Source organism: Salvia hispanica, chromosome 5, assembly GCF_029641045.1.
Source record: "Salvia hispanica isolate PSC_SH4W2 chromosome 5, Shi_PSC_v1, whole genome shotgun sequence".
Taxonomy (NCBI): domain Eukaryota; kingdom Viridiplantae; phylum Streptophyta; class Magnoliopsida; order Lamiales; family Lamiaceae; genus Salvia; species Salvia hispanica.
Genome location: NC_142696.1, coordinates 27,499,726 through 27,515,033, shown reverse-complemented (window position 1 = coordinate 27,515,033; position 15,308 = coordinate 27,499,726). Strand labels below are relative to the sequence as shown.

Below are 15,308 nucleotides of genomic sequence, written 5' to 3'. Positions count from 1 at the left end.
GAGCCATTAGATTTTTTAATCTCAAGATGATCTCGCCAAATCCTAAGGATGAAATTTGGCCTGTATTTCTTTGTTTAAAGCCATTTTTGTTTTGATCAAAATCCTATATATATATATGTATATATATATAGAGTTGTGATCAATGTCGAACCATTCTTAAAGACCGAACTAGAGACCAAATCTCATCCATCCATTAATCACATCTAATGGTTATTAATAATTACACATTAGCTGATTTTTTTATTTTGTTAAATTGACACAAGGGTAGTTTTGGAAGAACCAAAATGATGCAGCTACGTGTATACACCTCTTCCCTTCCCAAATCCAATCCACTTCTCTCTCTCTAAATCCAATCTACTTCTCTCTCTCTATGTTTCTCTCTCACCTATCCCCGGCGCAACTACCTCCATGGCCTCCCCCGCCCCACCGCATCTGAGTTGAGGAAGAAACACCACTCTGCGGAGTGGATCTTCGATCTGGTGGAGATGGAAAAGCTCACCGACTACACATGGAACGAGGCATATAGCGTCGTGGAACAAGCTAATGGCGGAGCAGAACCGATTCATGGAACAGATTCGCGCTAGTTTCTCGCTGCATCACACATCTATGGGGCGTGAACACGGATGTGGTGCAAGTAGCGTACGATCTGAATATGATGATGTCGGCGTAATGGGTGGTGGTGATGGGGAGGATGGTAGATAACATGGTGTTGCACTTGCTGTTCAGCATAGTGTAGGTGGTGCATAAGAAGATAATTGATGAGGTTAGGAGAATGGGCAGGAGGGGATGCTGGACGAGTTGTCGTCAGTGGTTGAGAAGAGGAAGAAGCTGCAGAGCAGCGTCACCTACTTCAGTCGTTGCGATTGATTGGATGCATTTCTGAGTGGAGAAGAAAGTATGGAAATTGTCATTATTTAGATTTATATATTACTTCAAACACATAGGCTATAACTTCTTTCAGTTAGATTATTACTTCATTCACCTAGGTTATTACTTCATTTGACTAGGTTATTACTTCATTTTGAAGTAGTCAGAAAGTTTCACGACTTGAGAAAGAAATAAAGAATATGTCCAAGCCTGACTGTTAATGTGTCAAATGTGGCGAGGTTGGTCGGCTTGATTCAAGGAATTGCGACAAGATAGTGAGGAGGAGGAGGAGAAGAAGAAGAAGAAGAAGAAGAAGAAGAAGAAGAAGAAGAAGAACTGATGAGTTTATTTCCTTATAGTAAATTATTCATTCCAGTAGGTTTCGTACTTCATTCATGTAGTTATTTACTTCATTCCAGTTGTTTATTACTTCATTCTAATTGTTTATTACTTCACTATACTTTGAATTTGCATTTATTTAAATTTTGGCACGCATTAAATCAAATAGACTATATGAAGTGTTTTATTAATGAAGTATTTATTCTTTATAATGATGTATTCGTATGCTAAGACTGCACCTGCCTATTAATCATGCTTGTATGTTCAATACTTCATTGTCGTAGTTTATTACTTCATTCCATTAGTTTATTACTTCATTCCAGTAATTTAATAGTGTGCGTGAACTAAAATTATTTGAATTTTCTCCAAAATAGCCAACTATTTCCACAGTAGGAGAAAGTTGGTAAACCACGCCATGCTCACTATATAAATCCCATAACCAAATACAAAATCTCAATTACAAAAAAGAAAAACACAAACTTTTCTAATACAATAAATCATCTAAAAATGAAACACCAACGCATCTCAATAGGATGAGCCATGATTCTGGCCATCGCCCATTTGTTAGGCTTGGGGATAGCCCATTCAGCGACTGCACAAATGTCCTCATCAATAATGCCTCAACTACATCTCCAGAAACTCTTCACCCCTCCCCCGATTTGATTTCTCATTCAGCTGTGAGCTAGAGGATTTTTCCCCAACATTTTGTTCACCTATATACAAGAAACACATAACAACAATTCAACATTTGAAACATAGTTTATATTACCTCAGTAAAATAGTTTGTAACTTCATCATTTAGGTTCTTTAGTTCATTACAAACATACTTTACATCAAAATATTCATACAAAACAGGTCAATTTATATTACTTCATTCCATGAGGTTATTACTTCACTAATTAAGTTATTTAGTTCATTCAATGTAATTTCTTAGCAAAATATGCATACAAAACAGTGAATTTATATTACTTCATTTCATGAGATTGTTACTTCATCAAGTAGGTTAGTTTGTTCATTCAATGTAATTTCTAGCAAAATATGCATACAAAGCAGTGAATTTATATTACTTCATTTCATGAGATTGTTACTTCATCAAGTAGGTTAGTTTGTTCATTCAATGTAATTTCTAGCAAAATATGCATACAAAGCAGGTCAGTTTATATTCTTCATTTCATGAGGTTATTACTTCATCACGTAGGTTATTTAGTTCATTCAATTGTTATTTCTTCACCAAAATGCATACAACACAGTTAACTTCATCGTATGAATTTACAATTTCATTATGACTAGGTCATAACTTCATTTTTAAGAAATGAAGAAAGTCATAAACTCGTACATATATACCAACAATAGTGGGTCTATGATAATAAATAAACTTCACAAAAAGAAATGCATATATTGCTTCATTCAGGCTAGAGAAGCTTCGAGAATAATTTGTAGTCATCAAGTTTGATTTTGAAGGATTTCTGGGGGAAATCGTCGTGGTAGATTGAAGGAATTTTTCAGAGTGGAAAAGAACAGATAGATGTTATATGTATAGTTTGCGAAGAATTAATTTTGTAATGAACCAAATAACACACATGATGAAGTTATAACCTCAAAGAATGAACTAATATAAACTGAACTGTATCGTATGCATAGATTACGAAGAATTATAATTGTAATGAACTAAATAACGCACTTGATGAAGTTATAACCTTAAGTAATGAAATAATATGAACTGAATTGTGTTGTATGCATAGTTTGCGAAGAATTATAATTGTAATAAACTAAATAACATACTCGATAAAGTTATAACCACATGTAATAAAGTAATATGGACTTAATTGTATTTAATAAGGTAGTGAACTGAAGTAATAACTCACTTGAAGTTTGATGAAGTAAAAAGCTATTGTGATGAAGTGATATATTTGTTGAATGAAGTAAATGCGCGTACGCATGAAGTAGTGATCACTCTTTCGTAAACTTCATCACGTAAATGATTTACTAGTTCATTTCGTTCGTTAATTACTTTGAATCAACATAAAACAAGACAATAACTATTGATAAGTGATTGTCCAACAGAACATTTATCACGATAATCTTAATCATATGTTATATATTTTGTTTGGTAAGAGATTGAAAGGTTAATAAATAATAAAACGAAACGCAAAAAAAAGTATTTCATTAGTAGAATTATGTGCTTTTGAAATGAGATTTTATTTTACCTCCAAAAATTTAAACGACAACAAACTAAATGAATATATCATAATAAATAACGAGGATGTGGAAATACCTTAATAATGCATGCACATATAGTTATCTTTAAATGAATAGGTTCAGCATGAACATATGAATACATTATAATAAAGATAAAGTACTTCATTGTTAAAATAATTCATACAGTCTATTCACTTTAAAGTTTGCAAAAAGTTTAAACAGGTTCAAATTCAAAGTGGAATGAAGTAATAAAGTACCGAAATGATTAACTACTGGAATGAAGTATCAAACCTATTGGAATGAAGTAATAAATACAATCAAATAAATGTATCACAACATTTTCAGAAAATCAAAATGCTAACAAAAGAATATCACTAAAACAACTCTTCACTTATATTTGCTTCTTCTCATATGTTTTGTCGCAATTCCTTGAATCATGCCAACCAACTATGTGGCATTTGGCACATCTACGACCAAGCTTGGACAAATTCTTTATTTCTTCATATGGCATATCTACGACCAGGCTTGGACATATACTCTATTTAGAAAATAAAACAAGACACTGGTATAAAACATAAAAACTAAATATTGTTAGTCAAAAATCATAATAAACACAAATATGTAATATTGAGAATGAATAGATATTTACTTCATTCCAGTAAGATTTTACTTCATTCAAAACCATTATTACTTCATTGAACTACGGGTTTACTTCATTCCAGCATTTGATCAAACAAATGCTATATACATTCAAAAAGCAAAGTTTCCGTACGTTTTCACTATCTATGAATTAATTAATAATGATCAGTTTAAAATTAGACCATCTGTAGTTTTGGTTGAGCAAGCATATTCAAATCCCCTAGTCGAGTCGACATTATCATCAAGCATAATATATTCATCTTTACAAGTGCAAGCTTTCCAAAACAGTAGTCAAGTCAGAAACAAAAGCTAAGCTCACAAAGTGATGAAGCAAGAAACATGATTGATAGGCTATATCATCTTCTTCACTCTCTGTGTCCACTTTATCTTCACCAAAAACATAAACTTTAGGCTTAATATTTAGCTATTTTTTCATTATATTGGAGAGTCAGAACGACCGACATAAATAACAAAAAAACACACAACTTAATCATCAAACCTCTATATTCTTTGAAACATTTCTACAAACACATCAAAGGCACAACTCCAAGCAACCATCTTTCACCTCAAACTGTTTTCCTCCTCTACTATGTCTCTTATGCTCGAATCACAATTGAAACCCCACAGATATTGCAACGAATTTAATCACTTATCTATACATACATACGCCCACATTTGTTAGAGCAAATTGAAGGAAGATTCGCACTTTGTGGCTGGTACCAAACAAGTAATGATGGATGAGAATGGAAAAACAATAAAAGTAAAAACGATAAAGCAATAGGTGTCGTTCACCTTCGGTGGACTATTTGTGAGTGTCAACCATTACGAATTAACGTCCGATTTCGGGTTAGGCTGAAGAGTTGTCGAACTAGGCAGATGGAGATGCCGAATCGGCTGATGGAGATTCTGAATTGGGGGATGGTTGTCATCGATTTCAATTGAATCGGCTGGAGATGATCGATGGAGATGCTGAGCGACCGATGGTGATGCTGAATTGACCAATGGAGATGCTGAATGATGGATGACTGTCGTCGATTTCAGTTGAATTAGCTAGAGATGATCGATGATTTTTCAGCTAGTATTTCAGAGAGGTTTTGAGAGAAGAAGAGACAGAGAGACGAGAATGTGAATGAGTGAATTTTTTGAGATATTGAATTCTAATTTTTTACCCTAATTATAAAATGACGTAAATACCCCTATGTTGAAGTAATTTGTCTACCTAATGAAGGAGCGAAATTAATAAAGCATTGTCTAATCTCATCCATTAAAAACTAGATCTAAGGGCCCAAATTTGATCTCTAGTTCGGTCTTTAAGACTGGATTTGTGAATAATGGGACTCTATATATATATATATTACTTCCTCCCTCCCACAAAAGATGTCACACTTGTGGGACGGCATGGGATTTTATAAGGTTTTGTTTTGTGTGTTAGGTGGAAAGAGAAAATAGTAGTAATATTTATATTAATGTGAGAGATAACTTATTTCAAAAAAGGAAATGTGACATCTTTTGTGAGACAAACTAAAAAAGAAAGTGTGACATCTTTTGTGGGACGAAGGGAGTACTTAGTACTTAAAGCTCTAACCCTAATTCTCCACTTCAGCTGTCCGCCTCTTCTCCAAAATCAAAATTCTCCACCTCTCTTCAAAATCAAAATTCTCCATCCGTCGCCTCCGACCTCTAATCGTGCTCCACAGTCCAGCCTAACACCGATGCCCCTCTATCCGACTCCCCTTCACTCCAGCCGTGCTCAAGAGTCCAGCCCGACGCCGACTGATGCACTTTTTATTAGCACTATTAATACCTGCAAGTATACAAAGTAGGAAAAGTATAGCTAAAGGTCAGTAACGGATATCGATCACGGGAAAAACAAACACAGATTGTCTATCTTCTACTAAAACTCAATTACTATCTGGAAAACTAAAAGGTTTTGAGAATTTTGAAAAACAGAAAACAATTGAAAGTAGTAAACTACTGATATCAAATAAATCACAGAGATAAAATATAGAGATTAGAGAATTCCAGGGATGTGCGTTCACAATTATGGTTATTCAAATTCCAACTACAATACCCTAGCACAGTTAATACTTTGATCGGACGAGTCATCTAGTTTATGCTCATGCGATGCAAACGTTGGTTACTAACATTAGGGTTGTCAATCCTAAATATGTAACTCCCAGAAGCTCCTAAGACCCTTGAAAAGTCCCCACTCTCAATTAACAGTGCCGAGGGACGATAATTGTAGTGTCTACCAAGTGGACCTAACTCGCTAAAATCCTTTCATAATTATGAAGCAAGTTATATTAGATCATGCACGATTGTGTCACTCAATCATGAAGCTTCCAGATTAACTTAGGGAAGAAACAAAGTGAAAACAAAATGGATATTAAATAGAAAAAGGAATTGTATAACAAAAGTCGTTAGTAACACATCCCTAGAATCCTATTAATTTAGTTACACATGATGTAATAATCTAAACACATAGATTGAAGGGAAAACAATAGGAACATAAAACTAAAGCTAATAAAACCCGTAGGTTGAATCCTTGTCATTTTGATGCTCTTGAATCCTTCTTCAACTCCTTGCACGATGAAGTACCCTAGCTTTTAATCTCTGAAAAATATGTTGCAAAAAGAGGATCTGTTTTGATGAAGCTTGAGGACCTATTTATAAGGAAAAATCACCTCTCATCCTAGAAGGAAAAGATCTGCAAAATATGGTAAATCTTGGAGAGAAATCTAGGTCAAATTTGCTTAGCCAATTTTCGTGGCGGGACGCTGCACTTCGGCCGGCGGTCGGGCAATGGTCCAGACTCTCTTTCTCATTTGTGGCGGTCGCCACGCTTGCTCGGGCGTGACTTTGTTTCTTGAACAAAATTTCTGAGGTGGACCGCTGCAGAGTGTAGGTCGCCGGATATGTTGCGGTGGTCGCCGCCTGAAACTCCAAATTTCTAGACTTCGCGTTTTGACACCCTTTTTTAGCTCAAATATGCACATTTCTCACAAAACACGCCAAAATATCAAAATGTATAAAATATGCAATTAATGGACATGTAATGTGATTTTGATATTAAAAACGGACCAAATAGTGGCCTTAAAACAGTGCAAAATCCGAGCGTAACACCGACGCCCTCTACCCCAGTCTTCACGCCGGCGCCCTCCACCGGCGACTCGTCTCCTTCCAGCCATCCTCATTTTCTAAATTATGCGATAGAATATTTAAAACTTGGAAGAAATTAAAGAGTGAACACTTAGTTTGAAATTTTATTTTGGTTGACATTGAAGTTATGGCTTAAATATTTACATTTTATTGGTTGATGGATGTTAATTTTGGTTGATGGATGTTAATTATGTTTGGGTTTTATAATTTCTTTTCTTTTCCATTTTTTCGGTTTTTCCAAAAAATTTCGGTTTTTCGGTGAAATTCAAAACAATTTCGGTGTTTCGGTTTCGGTTCGGTTTGGGCGAAAAACCGAACCGAAACCCGAATACTCACCCCTAATTCAGACAGCTGTTAAATTCTCTCAATTCTGTCCCACATCGACTTGGTGATGATCCAATCTAATCTATATAAGTGTGGATAACCCTCCCCCTTATGAGGCCTTTTAAGGGGTGAGTGGCCCATTTCTAATATGGTATCAGAGCTGGCCCAAGTCGATGATGGTTTTCTCTTTATCTCTTATCTACCTCACGAGTGGAAGACCGATGTCCTTTCCGGCCCACATCGATGATGGTTCTCTAGCATTGCCTACCCACGTGATGGAAGACCGATATCCTTTCCGGCCCACACGTGAGGGGGCGTGTTAAATTCTCTCAATTCTGTCCCACATCGACTTGGTGATGATCCAATCTAATTTATATAAGTGTGGATAACCCCTCCCCCTTATGAGGCCTTTTAAGGGGTGAGTAACCCATTTCTAATAACAGCCCTAATCGTCTAAACAGAATCATATTTACAGGAAATATATCAAAAAGTTAACTGCACCATCTTGTTTAGATATGTCAAAAATCAATTCATATTCACAGCATCTCCTATAACATATACAATTTTTAAGAATATCAACAAGTGAAATCGTGTCAAATGCTTTAACGTAAAAACCATTTTAGTATTATTTTAGTACAAAAGCTATTTTCGATGCGATTCATGCGAAAGCCATTCAAATTCAAGCAGAATTCGGGTGCATGCAAATGCTGATTAATGATTAATGCTTCCTTTTATCTGATGGAATAAAAATTTATCTAATTTCACTCACATTTAGGCAAAAGTCTTGAATATAGTAACTAGATATAAAATTAATCGGAGAAATTAAAAAATCGGATTTCTTACGCAGTAAGGTGAATGAAGATCACATGTTTCCATCTTGGTAGAGGGAAGGGATAAATAAGGAAATAAACACCACGGATTTATTTACCACATCTATATTGATTGGCAAGAATTTCGTGACACTGTGCTGTCCAAGCATCCTTGCTGTCCATCTAGTAGTTTCTCTTCATAAAATTGCATGTGTCATGCTTGACATACTTTTTGTGACAACCCTAATTATATATTTCTAAATCGGCCATTCAATACTTCGGCATGCAAACCCTTGCTAGTAGGGTACGATTTAAACTTTGCTAAAATTAAATACTAAAAAATTATGATTAATATAGAGTATCATATTTTAGGGAAGCACTATGATGACACTATAGTTAAAATGACAACTTAGACAAGAAATATGCGATAGATAGACAAGCAATCTGTGATACATAGACAAGCAACTCAGTATATGGTTCCAAGCAATCTGTGATACGAAATCAGAGTACTACCATAGTTGAAGTGACAACCTAGGCAAACAACTCGGCATATGGTTTCAAGCAATCTACGTTATGAAATCAGAGATAATCAAACAATCCGCAACACATAGACAAGCAAGTCTACCACGTGGTTGAATCTGCTCTTAAATCTATAGGTTCACATTGGTGGTACATTATCATTTTAATTGTGGTTGTCATTTTAATATAATCAGTGGCAGACGGAATTCAAAACAAGGGGGGACGGTGGTACCCCCAATTTTTTTCTTTTTTACTACTACTATTATCTATATAATTTTATTAGTCATGTACGGTAAAAAAATTTCCAAAAGATAGCTATGAATATTGAAGGAAGATTCATCTAAGGAAATAAAATCAGAATATAAGCTTTGAGATAAAATTTAAATTAAAAAATTAAACCCTAATTAAAATCTATAAAGAATAATGGCTTTCAGAATTTGCAAGATCTTAGTTCTTTTTCAATGAAGCTTGTTGAAATAAAGAGAGACGTGGCTTACCCCTTTGTCTTTTTGCTTATCAAGTTGATTTTGATTCTTCCGGTTGCTACTGCAAGTGTAGAGAGAATATTTAACGTTTGTGAAGAATAAGTTGCGAAATAGAATTGGCGATCAACCTTTGAATGATTGTTTGGCGACTTTCATTGAGAAAGAAATGTTTCTACAAGTCTTTGATGATGATACAACCCATCGCTTTGAGGAAATGAAGACTCGTAGAAAAATAAATTAGATGTTATGTATAGTTTTTGGTTTATTTTATTTAAAAATACACGAGTTCAAAATTGAATAATATTTCAAATATTATTTTACCGTTATTTTCTATTTTTTTTTAGTGTTATGTAATTATTTATCATTCAACTTGTACCCTCATATGACAAATCCTGGATCCACCACGGAGTATAATCCTCTTATTTTGTTATTGACTTGATACGTGTATATATTGGCGGACTCCTGAAATGCCAGAACAAACCTAGCTACTGATTAATTACTATATTTATGTGAATTACAAGCACGTGAACTTTATGAAAAACAATTATAGTCACTATTGTTTGCAATTTATCTCGTATATTAATGGAAAGTTGGCGTGCAAATTTGTGTTTACTTGTAGCACTCATTTAATTTGATTTTTATTGTGGGGCTGCAGCTAACTGGAAATAAACAATAAAATAATTCAGCAAATTGATACACTCCCTTTCGTTGGCCATGGATTTAATGTAGTGCTTTCCGTTTATTAAATGTAGTTTTTTGAAGTCGCCATCTCTACCGTCGGCCTAATAAATATGCCTTTAATTGCAATTTCAAGATTGGTTTATTTTTAATTTTTGTCACCTCTTTTGTTAAAAAATAACTCAAACTAGTCAAATAATTAGTCATGTAATTATGCAATCAACGTACATAATAATAAGCGGCACATGTATGCTAGTAAATTTAGCAACCCATGACTAATTATAGAATCAAGTAACTATTGTTAAACAACTTAAAAAAATCAAACTCTAAGTAAAAAAGGGGAAGAAGTAGAGTGATCCAACTTTTTGGAACCCTAGCAGAAGATAAGTTCTGAAATTAATTAATTTCAGATGCTCATAACACTTCCATTACCCTGCTAATATTAATTAATACTCAAGAAATAAAACATATAATTTGACTAAAATATTGGAGGCAATTCCATAGCTCCTTCAACTTGAGCTGCACTCTCATCCAGCAACCATTTCTCAAGAAACGACAACGGCGGATTCGCCTTCTCGTCGTCGTGCTTGAAGCAAACCTTATCCTGATCAATCAATCCACTGCTGTCAGACCCCTTCTGGCTAGAATCAGATGACACCGCCATGCTGTTCAATCGTTGTTGTTGTTGATAATGATCAAACGCAAACATCCCTTCCAAATCATGATCACAGGGCATCATCCCGTGTTCGATCTTCTGCGGCCTGTAGCACTGGACTTCACTGCTTTCGTGATTCGGGATCATTTTCCCGAAATCGCCGTAATATAATTTATTATCATGATTGCTAGTTCCGTTTAGGCTTGTGTTAGGCTGGAGAGGCGACGACCGCATCCATCCTTCTAGAAGCCTCGAGATGTTCTCTGCGCTGGAAGCGTACAACGACGAATTCTCCCCAATCCTGAGGCGGCTTGACTCATGCTTGCTGCTTTCGCCGCTGTAACTCTTTGACGCCAGCTGATGATTTGCATCGGATTGGAACTTCTTGAGCTTCTTCTTCAAGTGCGTGTTCCAGTAGTTCTTGATGTCGTTGTCTGTCCTTTGTGGCAGGTATGTGGCTATGGCGGCCCATCTAATCACCAAACATTGTTTTTAATTAGCTAATGATTTTCAATCAAAATTTGAGAAAATTGTTAGTTAGTTACATACTTGTTGCCTAGTAAAGCTTGTAGATGGATTATCATCCCTTCTTCATGAGGGGTAAAATTGCCCCTCTTGATCCCGGGTCTTAAGTAGTTCGTCCATCGCAGCCTGCAGCTCTTGCTACACCTCAACAATCCTACCAAAACAATAATAGTAAGACACAATTTCATCATAACTCATCATACCAAGATGAAATGGTTTAGACAATAAAACTATACCGGTAGTAGTAGGTACCGCTCTCCAATTCCCGGGACCATGTTCTTGAATATAGGACACCAAAATTATATCTTCTTCGGGAGTCCACGGACCTTTCTTGATCCCGACTTTGTCACAGCACGGAGGCCTTCCCATTTCGAGATTGCGAAGAGGGGGTGGATCGGAGGCCTCCTTAATAAGATGGCATGAGTTTAAGGTGATATATATGTTAAGATGCCAAGGAAAAGGGGGCACTGTATGTCTATTTTAAATGTAGAGGAAAAAGTGAAATGATATGAAGTCAATGTAGCATCCTAATTTATTGGGGGAAATTTTTATAATCACGTGGTAGCACGGTATCTCTTTTATTTTGCTGTTGACCTAAATTAAAAACTTTGCATGTGGTTTTAATTTTGCAAGCTAGATTATTATGTCCATAATTGATGAACATTTATATCTTTCTTTTTGATTTTTTTTTCTTTATGTGGAGTATCATAGTGTTAGTGTTACTATTAGTATGAGTGTACTCTCTCTCATTGATTTAGACAAAGCAAAACGGCCCCCCACAACCCTAGATAATGTATGTAATCCATCCTAGTATCTAGTGTGTTGACTGTATCTGTATATTATGGCAGTTAATGATGGTTGTTGAACATGGAGATTGTGGACTTTTACTATGTTCTAGCCCATTCATACCATACCATGAATTATTTGATCTATTTTTTTACAGTTTTGATACCATTTTCGAAATTTTGAAAAACAAAAGGAAACTCCATGCAATAGATGTCTCACTTTGATATTTTGGTATGCTGGATCAAAGTCTTATTTTGGCATTTTGGTTCATCCATCAATATAGCTCTTATAATTCTTTTACTAATAATAAGTAGATCTCATGTACCATTAACTCATTTCACAACATTTTAATATATAAAACTGATATTTCCTTCGTCCAAAGGAAGATGACCTCTTCCTTAGGCGACACGAGATCTTATGCAGTATTATTTTGTGTGTTATAAAAGAGAATAAAGTAATAGAGAATAAAGTAACAGAAAACAAAGTAATAAATAAAGAAGTTTTTATTTTTAGTAACAGGTCATCCAATAACAAAGTAAGAGATAAAGAAGTTTTTATTTTTAGTAATAGATAATCTTAGATAAGATAATTACAAAAAAAAATAGACTACCTTCTATAGGATGGAAGGAGTATATTAAAGTCGTATTCCTTTTTTCAACTCATATTTATTAAAACACTTTATCAGAATAAATAGGACTCCTGTTACCGATTTTTTTTACTCCAACTATGGTGTAGTCATAGAATTGACGTGACATACATGCCACTTTTTCATGCATATCATACAATGCCTAAAATTTAACAAATGTTACAATTTTAATACCGTTCTTTATTAAACCTTACAACAATAACACTATCATTTTCTTTTAGAACATCCCCAAGTCCCAACCGTGCTCTTAGCTAAGAGCACGATTGTGGGACCGATCCCACTTTTATTCAATTTTTATTCCGTGCTCTTAGCTAAGACCAACATCCCAATCGTGTTTTTAGCTAAGACATGCTTTTCCACTATTTCATAAGTCCAACTATTCTATTATTCAATTTAAATACTTCAATTACTAAAAATATTTTCAAAATATTAAATTGCATTAAAAAAACCCAAAATACTAATAAAAATTCCTAAAACTAAAAAAAAGTGAATAATTAAAATCCTAAAAATTTAAAATTGCATAATTAAAATCCTAAAATTAAAAATACCACTACTCCACTCGTGGCTGAATTTCGTCCAAAGGTGTTTGACTAGATCTTGTTGATAGTATGCTTGTTCTTGCTTCGCTTCCGCAATCAATCGGTCTAGATCGTTGGGATCCATTTGGTGAATTGTTTGAAGAAATATGAGAGAAGTAAGTATAAGCAAGAGATAATTTGATGTAAAAAATGGATGATGAATGAGGGATTTATAGATGATTTGGATGAATTGGTGATAAAAAAAATCAAAAGATTTTTAAAAACATCCATAAAACCAATTTTTGTGAAGTGGATTTTTTTTTTTTGGTATTTTGAGATTTTTTACGAATTATAAAAAATTTAACGTATGAAAATGATGCCCAATCATGCGGGGGCGATTGGGCGTCACCGCCTACACATAGAGCGCCACGTATCCCGCGTGCATCCCGCGAAGCCAACGAGCGGAGCTCTTAGCTATGAGCACATCCGTGCCGACGGCACGAGCGCAACCGTGAGTAGGCGCGCTACCGTGCTAACAGCACGATCTCGTTCTTCCGCAAGGCAACTGTTGGGGATACTCTTATTTTGTGATATACCAAAAATTTTAAGATTTGTAGAATGTACTACAAAAAAAATGGAATTTCAAAAAAAAAAGAAAAAGAAAAAAAGAAAATACCGAACATTTTTTAGTACAAAAATAGAATAGTCAGAATTGTTGTGGAATGGGGTGGGTACTTACTAATAGGAATATTAATTGGGCTAACGAGTTTCGGGTTCGAGTCAACACGCACAAGTTGTCGAGTTATTTAGGTTATAAATTTTGAGTTATAAATTTTAAATCCTAACCCTAAATTATCGGGTTTAGGGCTAAGCCGTTAGGCCAATCAGGTTCAAACATATTAGAATTTATTACCTAATACTCTCTCCATCCCATCGAAGATGGACCATATTCTTTTTTCGTACGTCCCAACAAATATGAACCCTTACTTATTTCAGAAATAATTAATATATTCAACTACATCTTATCTCTCTTACTTGATTTCTATCTTCTACTACTTTAAAACACTCAACAATCCGTTCTCTCATATTTTATTCATATTTCCTACTTTATAATACCCAATATTTTTTTTCTATTTAAACTTCTTAAAATAAGAGTACATAAATCACGTGCAGTCGTAAGAAGGGTGAACGTATATCATTTCTATTGATGATTTATATCCTAACTCGTCTAATGGAAATGCCTTTTTCGTTCAAACCATCATTTACAATCAAGACATGTGCTTGAAGGTGCAGGTTTTCGGTCGGGTGTGTAAATGCAGGTGTGTATCCAACTGATCAGGATAAGATTCCCAACCTAGCTGAGTCGTTGGCACGACAACCGGAACCTGGTATCAAATTAATTTCCTCAACCCACTTCTACTGGTTAGTATAGTGGAGGTAAGAGTCGAATCCCACAAGGATGGACACGCTCGGATAACTGTGGTGATATTCCTGGGTGTTTTTGGTTAGCTACCACGCTTTTGGGGTTGAGATTCTACCTAGGCGAGAAAATAAAGATGTTACTCTACTAACTAGTATGCGTGAAAATGACAGACATGTGGTTGTGTTCGAGGAAATAGGGGACGGAGTATCTTAGAGGAATGTGAAAAGTAAACAGTTACTAAATGAGAAAACTTAGACAATAGGGTTATCTGGTGGCTGGGTGGCTTTCTGACAGGTTTGGATGGTACAACTGAAAAGTTAAAGACAAAAGTAAAAAGTAACCCAAAAGTAGAAGTGGTCCAAGGCAAAAGTTGATTTTGACGTTTTGTTCTTCACCAAGTATTAACAGAAATCATATGAACACAAACTTCATAACTAAACTCAGATTCATAAATTCAAGCTCAAGATCCATTAATTAAAATGCTCAACTTAAGATGAACAGCTGAAACTGCAGATTACTTCTACTGACAGACATGCAAGGTGGTAATAACTACGCGGAACAGGAAACTCATGCACGAAAACTTAAGCTGAAACATAACTACAACTTTCGATCAACAACTTCAGATCTAACCTACTCAAATGAAAACACATGCAAACACTTAGAAATTAAAGGCAATAACTAGATCTAACTTTCCTAGGTAAGACGAATCAAATTCAAACCAAAGACACACACAAAAT

At 35.0% G+C, this 15,308-nt stretch overlaps 1 protein-coding gene across 1 annotated transcript; it reads right to left on the bottom strand.

The window, feature by feature from the left end:
• Nucleotides 1-10,266: 10,266 nt before the first annotated feature.
• Nucleotides 10,267-11,700, bottom strand: LOC125187193 (transcription factor MYB60-like). The gene is made up of 3 exons (XM_048083733.2): nucleotides 11,435-11,700; nucleotides 11,223-11,352; nucleotides 10,267-11,145 (listed from the first exon to the last, which is right to left on the bottom strand). The coding sequence occupies exons 1-3, from the start codon at nucleotides 11,565-11,567 to the stop codon at nucleotides 10,497-10,499; spliced, it is 912 nt and encodes a 303-aa protein (XP_047939690.1). The 5' UTR covers nucleotides 11,568-11,700; the 3' UTR covers nucleotides 10,267-10,496.
• Nucleotides 11,701-15,308: the final 3,608 nt, after the last annotated feature.